The 14,319-nt window shown below is 44.2% G+C and overlaps 1 protein-coding gene and 1 long non-coding RNA gene across 5 annotated transcripts; both read left to right on the plus strand.

The window, feature by feature from the left end:
* Nucleotides 1-237: 237 nt before the first annotated feature.
* On the plus strand, nt 238-2,937 carry LOC123072637 (uncharacterized). 4 transcript variants are annotated; one of them, XR_006435288.1, is made up of 3 exons: nt 319-973; nt 1,048-1,588; nt 1,686-2,937. It is a non-coding gene; the product is annotated as an uncharacterized lncRNA (long non-coding RNA). The 4 variants fall into 4 exon arrangements; XR_006435287.1 differs by having other exon boundaries at nt 320-973; nt 1,048-1,202; nt 1,284-2,937; XR_006435285.1 differs by having other exon boundaries at nt 238-973; nt 1,048-2,937.
* Nucleotides 2,938-4,692: 1,755 nt separating this feature from the next.
* LOC123066832 (polyphenol oxidase I, chloroplastic) lies at nt 4,693-6,745 on the plus strand. The gene is made up of 2 exons (XM_044489835.1): nt 4,693-5,541; nt 5,780-6,745. The coding sequence occupies exons 1-2, from the start codon at nt 4,717-4,719 to the stop codon at nt 6,551-6,553; spliced, it is 1,599 nt and encodes a 532-aa protein (XP_044345770.1). The 5' UTR covers nt 4,693-4,716; the 3' UTR covers nt 6,554-6,745.
* Nucleotides 6,746-14,319: the final 7,574 nt, after the last annotated feature.

Genomic DNA, 14,319 nt, shown 5'->3' on the forward strand with positions numbered 1-14,319 from the left:
ACGCCAATTGACTAGAATTGCAATAGAGGGATGGCTATAAAGGCTTGGTGCCCAGAAAAATATTTTTCACATGCTCCGTCCGTCTGACTGTGCCAGCATAATTTTACCTTTTTCTCAGTTTTATTTAACTCGGCTTAACTAAATCCTTTTCTTTACCTAATAATAAAGAGAATTGGGTTTCTGGCGTACGTCGTTGAGCGTGATTTTGCATAAAAGTCCCTCGGTTTACATAAAATTAACCCGCAATCCCTGTTTAAGTGAGTCTGGGAAAAAACGATTCATTTTTAGAAGCAAGACCCTACGTTTGTAAGAATTTAACCTGTGATGCTTTTTAAAGTGGCTAATTGCAAATAATCAAGCGACGACGCGGCCCACCGCGATTGCGGCAGCGGTGTAGGCGAGCGAGGCAGAGGAGCGGTCAACACCGGCGTCGAGGGCAAGGTAGGCCGGGCGCAGTGTCCTCCGGCGTGTGGTGGCACATTGGACGGCGCAGGAGGCTGGGCGCGTCGATTCGGGTGAGGGAAGTGGGGTCCAGATCTGGTCGAGGACGGGGCAACCGACGGCGGCGGCGTGGCTGACGCTGGACGGAGAGAGAGGCAGAGCAAGGCACGCCGAATCGCTGGATCGGCACACCTCCCCTAGCCTCCTTCCTCTCCCGGTCGTTGGGGAAGCAGGACGGCCACCTCTGCTGGACGCCCTTCCCTGGTCGACGACGAGCGTTGCGGGCTGACACGGTGGCGCCCTTCCGTTGTGGAGTACCGTACTAGGACGACGGCGGTTAAGGTCAACGCCCTGCTCGACGCCCCCATCTGCTGCTCGATGCGCCCATCACCTCGCTGGTTGAGCTCAACGCCACCTTGCTCTGCCTCCGGCAGTCATCTCATCCAATCTGGCTGGTCCGCTCCCCACCTCGGCGGCTCCTTCAGTTCGGCAGCACACCACGCTCAAGCCTCCACCACCCCAACTCCTCAAGGTATAAGATTTGCTTTTTGTTTATACAGAGGATGCAAGATTCTACTGCTGCCGTGTAATAAGTAGCACTTGCAGTTACAGTAGACAAGGAGCTCCGCTCTACCTCTCATCTCTCTCCATGTCCTGGTGGTCACGGGCTGATGTTGCTGCTCCTCTCCTTCAGGATCTATCTCTTTCTCTTTATCTCTCACCCTCTCATGGATTGACAACTGCATTCTTCCCAAATTAATGTGTGCCTCTGTTCTTGATATTACGCCCACACCATGTTTGATGTTATGCTTATGAGGAGTTGAACTTCATTTTTTTTTCAGGCTTTTCTTTGGTGTATCAGGCATTCAGGCTGGTGTAATTTGTTTTCAAAAGTGAACATGTTGTACAGTCCAATGTATCTACAAAAATTAAGTTATGGTGAGTTGTTCATCATGTTGCTTGCATATTTTTTGTCTAACAAGCTGGATACTTCAGTTTTGAATATAAACATTGAGTAGGTGCTCAAATATTTTGCTAATGATAGTTTCCAACTTGCTTTTTAGCAGAACTACAAAACTATTAGCAGCTTTTAATTATGTGTACTTAAAATGGATTTGGTGTCCAGGACATGTGGAGTTGAGATCAGGTTGAATTATGTGCTGATGTTCTTCGATAGTATAATTGTTCTTCTCCTTTAACATGATGCACCATTGACTTATTTTTTTAGATGCTCAAATACACAGAGTAATGACATCCTGTATGCGCTTGGACACCCAGCAGATTGAAAATATAGAAGCAAAGATATCCAATACGAGGCCACGATGCCCGACAGAGATGCAGCCAATACGTGCCCAATCTTTATTTCTTGATGTTGGAACAACAAATAAGAGCATGTTCATGTTTACTTATTATGTTTTTTTTCGAGAAATTTTGGGGATTTACAAGCTGAAATTATTGACTGTCTGAAAAAATGTTTTAACCAAAACTGTTTGAACAATGTGCCCTGGTTCTGCATTCATGGAACTGTAAAAATATTGAACAAGTTCAGTCGGAGTTTTGTTCCTGTTAATATTCCATTCTTAGTGTCAGTTTCTTTCCACTTGCTCATTTAATGTTGAACTATACATGTACTTATTATTAAAGTTTTGTTGTCTTCCTAAACTAATTAGATTTTTTAAGCACTACTGAACTAATTGGATGCCATCTTAAATTACCTTCCCTTTGACATTATTGTACAGATTCCTGAAACACTGTCCCGAATTCCACTGTTACAGAATTGAAATTCGATTAGCACATGGTAAACCAGCTTTGATTCAGCAGGGTTATCAGCTTAGATTCGACTATTTTTAGTTCCTACAAGAGCAAACGATACACTTATGTCAGTAGTTTTTAGATATATTCACTGGCTTCAGATTCTGCTGATGGATTTTTATGCTCTGTTCTGCTTCTAGAGCTTGTGAATGATGTTCATTGTTGTTTGAAAGATGCACTTTTTTATGCCTATATGTAAACGATGCAATTACTGGCTGAGAGATACACTTATTGGTGCTGTTCTGAAATGATGTTCATTACTGTTCTACAGATGCAGTAGACTGATGTTTATTGTTGTTTTGTTATTGTACAGAACGAGGACGGATCCAAGGTTGAGTACTGGGTGTGGAACCCTTTCAGATCCAAGTTGGCTGCTGTTGTACTCTATGGTGTGGACAACATCTGGATTGTATGTCTTTTTTGATGATTCCTTCCGGCGCCCTGTCATACTCATTGCTCTCCAGTTAACGAAATGAATGCACAGCAGCAACACAGGCAGTAGCAGAATGGGGTATAATGAATGTTTTGTTTGAGTCTGACTGTCAAACGCTGGTTCGTGTTTCTAGATTTTCTAGCTAAGGGCTGGTTTTGTTTAGCTGGAACACAAATCACGATCAGATGTACCTATTATGACGATTTCGGATCCGTGCTAACTATTTCTAATTTTGAAATTATTCCTCAGAACACATGATTACATTACATTACACACTGAAAAATGGTGCAAAGTGGAAGTTGGTACTAAAGCGGATAGCTCTTTTTGATCTGCACAGAAATTTCAGTAATAATATGTGCCACTCATTTTGTTACCAAAAGCTGGGATGATTTTTACACTTTGTTTCCTGGTCCCCTTTCCATTTTGACAAATTTATTATCCCGAAGTTTATGCATAATGATGAAATATTCTGTGGTAGTATGTCGAATGCAGTTTAGTATATTCCCGTTGGTTCTGTAGTGATTTTTAGCTCCGACCATTTTCTCTCTAATTTTATTTTAAGGTCTACTCTTTTAAAAGTTTTTATTATGTTTTTCTTGAAAATAAAAGATTGATACAAAAATGGCACCTACTATCATTACAGGTCCGAGGAATTACAGCTTGGGGACTTGGCAGGCGATCATAAAAGCGGTGTGCTACAGTGTAATGCACTAGCAATATGTGAAGATTTTTTTTACGGAGGGGGTTAATAAACAATCAGAAAATTCTTTTGCCCCCTCAGGAAACTATGTTCTGTGTTTGGCCCCTCTGGGCATTGATGTGAAGCTCTACAGTCGTGTAATATGACCAAACTCATCACCTCGGGGTTGATCACATTCGTCGTGAATAGGTGGATAACATGACCATCATCGACAATGGTGGCAAGCAAGAGAAGTGGAATCATAGACTAGGACGAGCGAGGATTTGTTTAACCCGTTGCAACGCACGGGCCCTTTTGCTAGTAGTTTTTTAATCGAAAAAAGCGAATGTCAAACAGTTTCCAAATTTTGAAACTACTAAAAAACCAAAAACTGAAAAACGAAGATTTTGGTTAGTTCTTTTTTTCCGGTTTTGTTTTGCACTGCCTGACTATTTGCCGCCCGCAAGCGGCAAATAGTTTATGGCAAGGCCGCATCATCGATGAGTTGGGCCAGCCCAACCAACCCCTAAGAAGGTGACTAGCAATTGGACCATTTAGGGAAAATAATACCCTATTTGCTGCCGGCGGGTGATCCACCGACGAATTCCCAATTGAGGGACGAGCGTCATGGTCGCCGGTGATCGCCTGAACCGAAGCTCTGACACCAATTGTTGTAACCGTGGCTATGCCCTAGCTCCACCTCTCTCTCACGCTGCACCTTTCTCTCTTTCTCCGAACCAGATCAACAGAAGAAGGAGGAAGGATAAGGAAGAACAAGGACACGAGCAAGTTTCTTTCCAGGTGCACGAACACCTTTTTTTCCTGAGCACGAACTCAGCCGCTTTCTTGCGATACACGGAGGACTAGCGATTTATACGCGCGCACATACGCCACGCCGTGCCCACGGCGCTCCACTCGCCCACGCCCCACGCCTGTCGCCCTACCTGGCTCGCGCTCCCGCCGCGCCCGTACGCGGACGACGCGGCCACTAACTGCCCGGCCGACGCGGTCACCCCTCCGGCTCCATCACCAGCAAACCTACGCACGCGCGCACACTCCCTCGGCCACACATACATGCACCCGAGCCTGCCACGGGCTGGTCCCGACGCGTCCGGCGCACACACGCGCACGCCTTCAAGACCGCCACGGCTTATTCCTAACATTTGCTGCTGGCGGGTGATCCACCGAAAAAAGGACCTGACGAATCCCCAAACAAAATAAGTCAGCTGATACATAGACACTCTAAAACTATTTTTGTTCTTTCCCGCAAAAAAGAACTATTTTGTTGTCAGTTGGTTAGTATATATATGGGCTGGCTGTGCGAAGCAACAAGCAAAGCACCTACAGCGCCATGGCCAGCACTAGAGGCGCATGTGCTCCACTCGCGGCCGCGGCCTTCGTCTTCCTCGTGTGTGTGGCGGCCATGGTTCTCTACACCACCAGCTTCTCTCTGTCAACAGCGCTACTAGCCGTCTCTGGCCTACGTTCAGACGACGTGTTCACCATCCCACATGCACTTACCACCAAAAGCAGCGGCGACTCGAACGTCGGCGGGCCTCTCCACACCAGCCTCCACACGTGCCGCAAGCCAAAGCTGCCGCCAAATCCGCTCCCGCCCTTCTACTGCTGCCCCCCAGCATCCGCGTCGTTGTCGGAGCCAATCAACTTCACTCTCCCGGACCCGGCGGAGCCGCTCAGGGTCCGGCGGCCCGTGCACGCCGTGGGGGCGGAGTACATGGCCAAGTACGAGCGCGCCATCGCGCTGATGAAGGCGCTGCCCCACACCGACCCGCGCAGCTTCTACCAAATGGCCAACATCCACTGCGCCTACTGCACCGGCTCCTACCGCCAGACGGGAAACCAGGAGCTGGACATGCAGATCCACTTCTCGTGGTTCTTCTTCCCCTTCCATCGCGCCTACCTCTACTTCTTCGAGCGCATCGCCGCCAAGCTGCTCGGGGAGCCCGACTTCGCGCTGCCCTTCTGGAGCTGGGACGTGCCGGACGGGATGCGGATGCCGCCCGAGTTCGCCAACTCCTCGTCGCCGCTGTACGATCCTGTCCGGAACCCTAGGCACGCGCCACCCAGTCTTGTGGACCTGGGCTTCGTCGGCGTGGAGAGCAACCGCACAGACGAGCAGCAAATCCAGCACAACCTTAGGACCATGTACAAGCAGGTGCGTCGCCTACGTACGCTACTATCTTTTATTTTTGAACTTTCCTTTAGCAGAATATTTTCGAACTTACTTTCTCCTTCCGTAATTTCTTGTAGCTCGAAAGGATGTATACGTATTTTAGTGGTAAATATATCCGTTTGAGCGACAAGTAATTTCAAACAAAGGCTTACGTACGTGCATGTATACTATTATTCCTCACAGAATGATAAATACGGCCTGTCTGACAACTGTATTTCAGATGATTGGCAATGCAGCTTTGCCGTCCCTCTTCCATGGCCAGCCCTTCCGTGCTGGCCAGTCTGACAAGCCAGGCCCTGGGACAGTGGAGCTGTCGCCACACAACACGGTGCACACCTGGACCGGCGACATAGCTCTCACCAACGTGGAGAACATGGGAACCTACTACTCAGCCGGCCGAGACCCACTCTTCTACCCACACCACAGCAACATAGACCGCCTGTGGCAGGCATGGCGCGAAGTTGGCGCTGCCCGTGGTTACCGTGGCCATGTCGACTTCATGGACCATGACTGGCTCGACTCCTCCTTCCTCTTCTACGACGAGGAGTCCCGCCTAGTGCGGATCACCGTCCGCAACGTGCTCGATACAGAGAAGCTCCGGTACAAGTTTGATGGCGTTGGCATGCCGTGGGTGAACGCACGCCCACCTACAAGTCCAAACATGAGCAAAAAGAAAGCCTTGCTCAAGTCCGTCAGAATTCCACTATCCCTTCACAAAGTTGTGACCGTAGAGGTAAGACGACCACAAGTGCTTCGAAGCACGCAAGAGAAGGGGGCGCGTGAGGAAGTACTGGTGATCGAGGGCATTGAGACCGACGGAACAGAAATGGTCAAGTTTGACGTCTACGTGAACGCCATGGAGCACGAGAAGGTGAAGCCCAGTGGGTGCGAGCTAGCAGGGAGCTACATGTGCTTGAGTAATCCACGTATCGATGGCACAGGCAAGGGGATGCCTGTAGAAACAAGCATGAGGGTGGCATTGAACGAGCTCTAGGAAGATTTGGATGCCGATGGTGATGACACCGTGACCGTGACATTGGTGCCCAGACATGGGAAGGTTAAAATCAGAAGCCTAAGAATAGTGTACATGGTGGAATGAGATTACAGTACCATCAAATTGCATAATGTATTGTAAATTTGGAGTGAGATTACAGTTATGGAAGCGAATCATCAAGTTGTGACCCAATTGATCTGCAGCTGTATGAAATACCCAATGTGCCCTTAAAGCCAGAAAATACTACAAGCAAATGTGTTGCAGCATTGCGTAATTTGGGCACTATCCCGAAAATAAAATACCCTAAATGATTTGATGTACTATAAAAGAACTCAGGAAATAATGCGAGCCAATGTCTCTTATATTGCAGTACATCCATGCCACTCAAACTGGTAGTTCAGCTTTTTTGAAAAGCGGAAATGATAATCTTTGTCTTGGTTTTGTAAATCTGAAAGTAAGTGCAATATATCTTGTACATACCCAAAGTATACAATACAGATAAAAAAAAGCAATTTGAAGTGCCAAAATCATAAATACTCATATTTGATTTTTTTAGGCAAAACTACTCATATTTGATGGTCTAGATTAAATTACATAAACAATTGTGAAGGATAAAGGCCAAACAAGCCCAGTGCCATGGATGCATGGTGGTAGCATTTGCTTATCGTGTTCCATACGCACTCAATAAATCAACATGCACACCTAATTTTGTTTACATCAACATAGTTTTCTTTTCATCTTTTCCTTAATAATTATTTTGGAACCGACTGAATTCAATAAAGATTGAAATATTAGGTTCATATTGATATAATTTTTACGATTATAGGGCTAACCAACACTTTCATATTTTATTGGGAAGATGGTAAAAGTCCTACCATAAGATTTTTTTAATGTAATGAACAATATTTAGTGACTTTAAATAGTTGTACTCAACTAATTTATGCATGGCTGGTAAATCTAAACATTTTTCATATTAGACATTGATTTTAATAATACATATTTATATGAGCTCAAATTATTTAGAGTTTTTTCACCCAATGTGGAATTTGTATTTATATTCACGCTCGCATTTTGTGTATATAATTTTTATGGTTCACAAAATTTAACTTTGTTCAATTGGCACACAGATTGAATTTTGAATATCATCTAGCCATTTGGTTAGTGGACGCTCTCTCTGTTACTGCATCACAACTAAGATATTCTTAATTTATGAAACGTCACGAAAGATAGATCTTCATAGTTGCACATACACATGTAACGTATGGTATAGTTTAATAACAACTTATATTTTATATGCCTTTGCAATTATGTCTAAAAGTAAAAACTGATCATTATGAATGTATCATGTTTCGATAAAGGTGCTTTCTATTGACCCATCATCATGAAGCATCAAGTGGATACAGAACACAAAGAGTAGACACCTGGCCTATGCGCAACTAGGATGCACGCAATCGACACCAAAGCACACACACACACACACACACACACACACACACACACACACACACACAGAGAGAGAGAGAGAGAGAGAGAGAGAGAGAGAGAGAGAGAGAGAGAAACAAGACCAAATCTATGGCAAGCAGATGAAAAACAAAGAAAAAGATAAAGGACCTCGCCGAAGCAATCATCAAAGGAATAGAAACAAGAACCACCATTAGAGACACCTGTACAGAGGAAAAGGTTCTCCAAAAGCGACACCTACAATAAGGGAACAATGCACAAGCATTGATGTCGCCCGATCAACCACCAAGGACAGATAGTTGGTTTTCACCTCGGAGAAAGTCCAAGTAAACTCCAAATAATGGTTGTATCAAGAAAACAGATAGAGATCCGTCACTGCCAGGTACAACCAATGAAAGTAAAACCTAGGGTTTCCACCCCGGAAATCGAGACTCGATGCCCAAAAGAACACCAAAAAAACAAAGTCACTCTGTGTTGCTGCCCCCACTTGCCAAGAATGTTGCTGCAATACACCGATTATCCGGCTCACAGTCACACATATATGGTTTGGACGTAGACATACGCAAATGAAACCACGTCCGCGGGATGAGTAGTGAAGTGTTGCCTTCTCCCATCCAATGAAGTTCTTTATCCTCTGAGCTTTGCTGATCTTCAAACATAATGGCCAAGATCATCACCAGAAGTCTGAAACACATTGGTAATCTCTTACGGTTATACCCGATGGTATCGTTATATTGTGCGGTTGAAGGTTGCCATGAACCATGCCAAGGCCCACTGCCCTTGGCGGTGAGGGCGCCGCATCGAGGCTACATTGAGGTCCCGACGGCACGTGGATCGGGAATGTGAGGGGGAGGCAGCGGCCATGACGGCGACTACGCGTGGCATCCCAGAGGTTGTACCGTCTTCATCCCATCGGTTAGGAGACAGATTCCTCGCGGCATGGGGGACGTGTGACGCATAGCTCCGCTGCAATCCGATCAGCTGTCGCTCAGGGTATCCACATGTGCAGCATCACGCCGATCTCGTCAAAGCTGCCAAGCCGCACATGCCAGAGCACAACAGTGTGTCGTCGACAGAGGCATAGAGGGGGCAATTTAGGGTTGGGGCTGGAGGTGGGGAACGAGATGCATGGGAAGAGGAAAAGGGCGCCCTGCTAGACGTCTGCTGCTGTTTGGCCTCCTCCCGCGCCAGCGAGGGGATGGACTGCAGTGGCTTGGTCTTTCTTGGGTGGCGGTGGGGCCTCCGAAGTCGCCTGGAGGTGACCTAGAGGTAGACGTTTTTGTTATGAATAAGTTGGTAGATAATTGCCGATAGATAACCACAAATGTGTGTGTCAGTTCAAGATATGAATCCAAATATGTATCTCAATAGTTAATCCGAATATGTATATATAAGCGTCTACATCTGCACTATGTTCTCAAAAAAATATGTAATACTTCGCACATTCTCTAGAATATTTTTGCCTTCATTGCTTTGAGCATATAGCCAGCACGACCAGGAGTCCATGTATGGAGTTTGTCATGGAACACAACCTGTATCTTCCATGCTATCTAATCATGGTCACTATAAGCGTAAATACGTACTCCCTCCATTCGGAATTACTTGTCTCGAAAATGGATGTATCTAAAACTAAAATACATCTAGTTACATCCATTTCTACGACAAGTAATTCTGAATGGAGGGAGTACCATTGAAGCGTCCACCATCCATTTCCCTTCCTCCATCCAATGGCTAGCCATTAATGATGTGCTTGGCAGCCGTCATACACCTCAACCGGCCGTTGAAGGCAACTTTTTTTCGTGTTCGGGTGTTTTGTTGTATGCTAACATTGTTGGGCCTGCACGACATGGTTTTTAAAGTGTCATTTTGTCCGTATCGTTGTAAACGGCCAAATCGACAGTTTCCAGCGAGTCGGACCCGGGCGATGCTCTAGAGCACACGTGCGTGGCTTTGGCGGGGTGTGCCTGTACGTGGTTTGCATGTATTTTCCTCTAATCACCTCCTTAATATCCTCCATCCCTTCTACACAACCAAGATTTACACGAAAAATGCACCTCGATTTTCTGAATCCATGCAAGCGATCGGATCGTAGTTCGTTCACTCTATATGTTGTCTTTCATGACACATGGTTGACCATTTGAAGTTTCCTTTGAGGAGTATTTTCACCTTGCTGTTTGACACGACTTTCATGTTGTGCGTTTTCTGTTTCACAAATTATAGACGAGTAGATACACATGTGACCAGTGTACTGTAATATGCATATCACCCTCCTAATCTCTTCACTCCTAATCTCATTCACTAGTCTTTTTTAATCCACACAACGGCGCTTCGATTTGAGATAAGTTGTATACGAAAAAGATGCACATGGACATTGTGCTTCCATACATGCGATTGGTTCATGATTTCATTGACTGGAAATGTTCAATTTCGTGTTTATATTTGAAGCTATTTTGGATGAACTTCAACAAATTCTTCACGAACGGTGGATCGTTTGAATTTTCGTTTGGCCAGTAGCTTCATCTCTCCGTTTCACACAACTTCCATGCTGTACCTATTCCATTTCGACGGTCTTAGACGGATACTTATACATATCACTAGTCCCTTATAATCTCCCTAGTTTACAGTACAACGGTGCTTCGAACTTCTAGAATTGCTGTCAGTGTGAGTGTTGTTCATGTGAACGTGTGTGTGTGCGCGCGCGTGCACGCGTTCATGCGAACGGGCGGGTGAGCTCGCGTATGTGTGTGTGCTATTCATGCGAACATGTGTGTATTGTCATGCATGAGTTCTATTATAACCTCTTTTTTTCAGTGTAGTTGTTAATTCCTAATCTCAATGCATGTATGCAACCAAACATCGGGTAGGAATTGCTTTCACAATGCAGGCAAACCATATGCGGGTGACCAAAGAACATGCAAACGCTGTATGTGGCTCTCTATCTCCTCAACCAGGCTCTACTCAATCTGGTCCGTTTTTTCCATGCAACTTGTAAAAATCAGTGCAATTAAGCAAACACACCCTAAATGATCATTAGCTGCGTACCTTATCCTGCTAATTACCAAGTACAACAGAATGAACCCAACTAAATCCCTCCCTGTAGCACAAAGCAGGGATGCTATGCCGCACTAGCCCATCACATGCATATGGTACTGTACCCAATTTAGCTGATACGTACATGGACTATTGGTAGTGTGGGATTTCCACAGTAGTATATACTATTGATCTACAAGGACGGATATCTCATAGATGATGGAAACAATAGTGCTTGGACCACATTAGTGAAGGAAAGCTTACCAATGGCATGTGCATTTTCCACTTCACTGGCGAGCAGTGCATTCATAACTGGTAACTCGTCGTGGTAACTTGACAGTAGTGACTAGCGAGCATAGCCGTCCGACATGGTAACGTGACCACTAGTGAGACTGGCGATAATTGCACATCATTTGTAAGTACTCTACCAGTGTCGAGTGCTTTTATCTGTTCATCGCTGGTATATTTTCTAATTTTATAAAAATAGAACATAATTAATCAAATGACAAAAACAAATTTAAACCCTTTCAGAAAATAAAGCACAAATACAATTTTTTTTAGCTTGCATGATGTATTCATGTCATTCATACATGGTATATTCATGTCAATTATATTCATGTTTTGTGGGTATTCTTACTATGTTTCACCAAATTCCACTTTGTTTATTTTCCACATAGATCCAATTTTGAATGCCATCCACGAAATTTTTAAGCTGTTGAAGTGGTTGTGTGCTATAATTCTTGTGGCTCATGAAACCATTAACACACCTTTGACTATTGTTGTATCTTGATAATGAGATGAGATGACGCTCACTGTAGTCGGATCTAGCCAATTAATACAAGATCTAGACTTTTCATTGGTGCATAGAAATAATAATCATTGAAGCCAACCACCGGAGGCCAAACCAGTCACTGTATCATCTTCAATGTCTGACTATAGCACACATCATCATATCTCATTATCAAGGTACACCAATAGTTCCCCTAGAAAATGTACAACAATAGTTCCCCTAGAAAAGGTACAACAATAGTTGAAGGTCTATTAATGGTTCGATGAACCACAAGAATTATATCACCCAATCGCTTCCACTGCTTAAAGGAGTCATAGATGGCTTGGCCGACTCCACTGACTACAACTTCTTGACTACTACCTCCATCCTGATTTATGAGCCCCCTCATATTTAGGGTCATAGTTTGACCATAATTTTAACTAATAAATTATAAATTGTACATAGAAAAAATAATATCATTGAAAACTATATCCCAATATGAATCCAATGATATAATTTTTCCATGACATGCACTAATATTTTGTTAGTTAAATTTTGTAGCGACCCGACCCGAATGGATCAAGTCTCTGTGCATCAGTGTCATCCCTGGATCGGTAATGCTGACACGCACAGTACTCGAGGATTTATAACAGAGTGGCAACCACACACTTATTACATCGAAAGTCTCAAAAGAGAACTTATTACAATAACATGGCTTAAGGCCATCTAAATATGATAACAACGCAAGGCTTGGAAGATAAAGTGAGTCCATCAACTCCAACGGCATAGCTGAGTGAACGACAGCGACCTATGGCACCTTACTTGTCGCCTGAAAAGTCTGCAACATGATATGTTGCAGCCCGAAATGGGTCAGCACATGGAATATACTGGCAATGTAACACATAGAGTAATGAACATAATAAATGCTATCACTACATGCATATATGGCTGGTGGAAAGCTCTATGGTTATAGTTTTTTTTACATAAAGCCAATTTTTCCCTACAAAAAAGGAATAAATTTTATTTAACTATCATGGTGGTTGTTAAACATTGAGAAGGTTCCTCCAACTCAATCCCAATTAAGCAATATCAATTACCCAACAAATTAATTTAGAGTGATGAGATCAACATGATAATCTAAGAACCAGATACTCAATATGTCCATAACCGGGGACACGACTAACCATGATTAGTTTATACACTCTGCAGAGGTTTGCGCACTTTTCCCCACAAGATTCGATCTCCTCCGTTGAATTTCTCGCACTTCATGATGTTTGAGAAACGAATGACCGAGACACAGTCTTTCAGAAGCATTAACTCTTTTCTCTGGGTAGACAGTACCACCCACATCCCCTACATCTGCTAGTCTACCACAGAAAGAGGTCACTCAACATACTCAACTATGCTAGAGCCCATAATAGCTTATGGTTGTACACAGAAGTTTCTAGCATGAATAATCTTATGATCCCTTTGAGCCTGGGTGGCGGACCGTAGAATGATCACACGGGTTCTCCTGGATATTCTAGGACAACACTGGATTCTCCAGATGCCCGCAATCAATCCACCCATATGTGATTTTAAGTAGCCACCTTAAGTTAACCATTAATTAACAAAACTCACATCTGTCATGGATACACTCACCCAATCCACGTCTTCGAGCATAGCATAGCAATCCTAAGCATAACGTAGAAGTAACTCCCAAAGGCTTGATAATAAAAGGACAATAGGTTCTACCTCATCATCTACTTCCCAATCCCACATGTTATTCAGATCCTAATCATGCAATGTTTGAGGGTTGAAACTAATGCATAAAAACTGGGTAATAAAGGATATGATCAAAGTGTTACTTGCCTTGCTGATGATCCGCAAAACCTAGAGACTCGTAGTAGCACGCTTCGCACTCCGGGAAATCTATCGCAATCAAACAATATCATACATAAGTACTCAACTAAATGAAGTTCAACTGAAGAACTTCGGTTTGCAAAAAGAATCAAATCAAACGGAGGGATGGGGCGGCGGCGGTGGGTGGCGACGGCGGGACAGGGTGGCGGCGGCAGCGGCTGCGCGCGGCGGCGGCATAAGGTGGTGGCGGCGGCGAGTGGCGGCGGTGGCCAGGGTTAGGGTTTGGGCAGCGGCGGGGTCAGGTGGGCTAGCGGGGCTCCGCCTCGACTTATAAGGCCGGACGGGTCGGAAGTCCAAGTCGGACAAGGCCCAGTTAGGTCGGTTTCCTTTTTTTTAAATAACTCTGACGCGCAGAAAAACAATTAAAAGAAATACTAAATGGACTTCAAAAATCCTGAAATAAAATTTCACGGTCCTCTAATAATATAACGGACAAAGTGAACTTTTATTTGGGCCTCTAATGCAATTTTGAAAAACACATTTTTTCCTAATTCAAATAAAATAGCAATAAAACTCTAAATAAAATTCATATTAGATTTTAATATTTTTCTTCCAATATTTCTTTATTTTGGAGAAGTCATTTTATCTCCTCTCTTTTATTTTT

The sequence above is a fragment of the Triticum aestivum genome, chromosome 3B, assembly GCF_018294505.1.
Source record: "Triticum aestivum cultivar Chinese Spring chromosome 3B, IWGSC CS RefSeq v2.1, whole genome shotgun sequence".
NCBI lineage: Eukaryota > Viridiplantae > Streptophyta > Magnoliopsida > Poales > Poaceae > Triticum > Triticum aestivum.

Coding starts and splice junctions, on each gene's coding strand:
- LOC123066832 (XM_044489835.1), top strand. CDS start 4,717: ATGGCCAGCACTAGAGGCGCATGTGCTCCACTCGCGGCCGCGGCCTTC. Junction 5,542..5,779: donor TTAGGACCATGTACAAGCAG/GTGCGTCGCCTA, acceptor ACTGTATTTCAG/ATGATTGGCAATGCAGCTTT.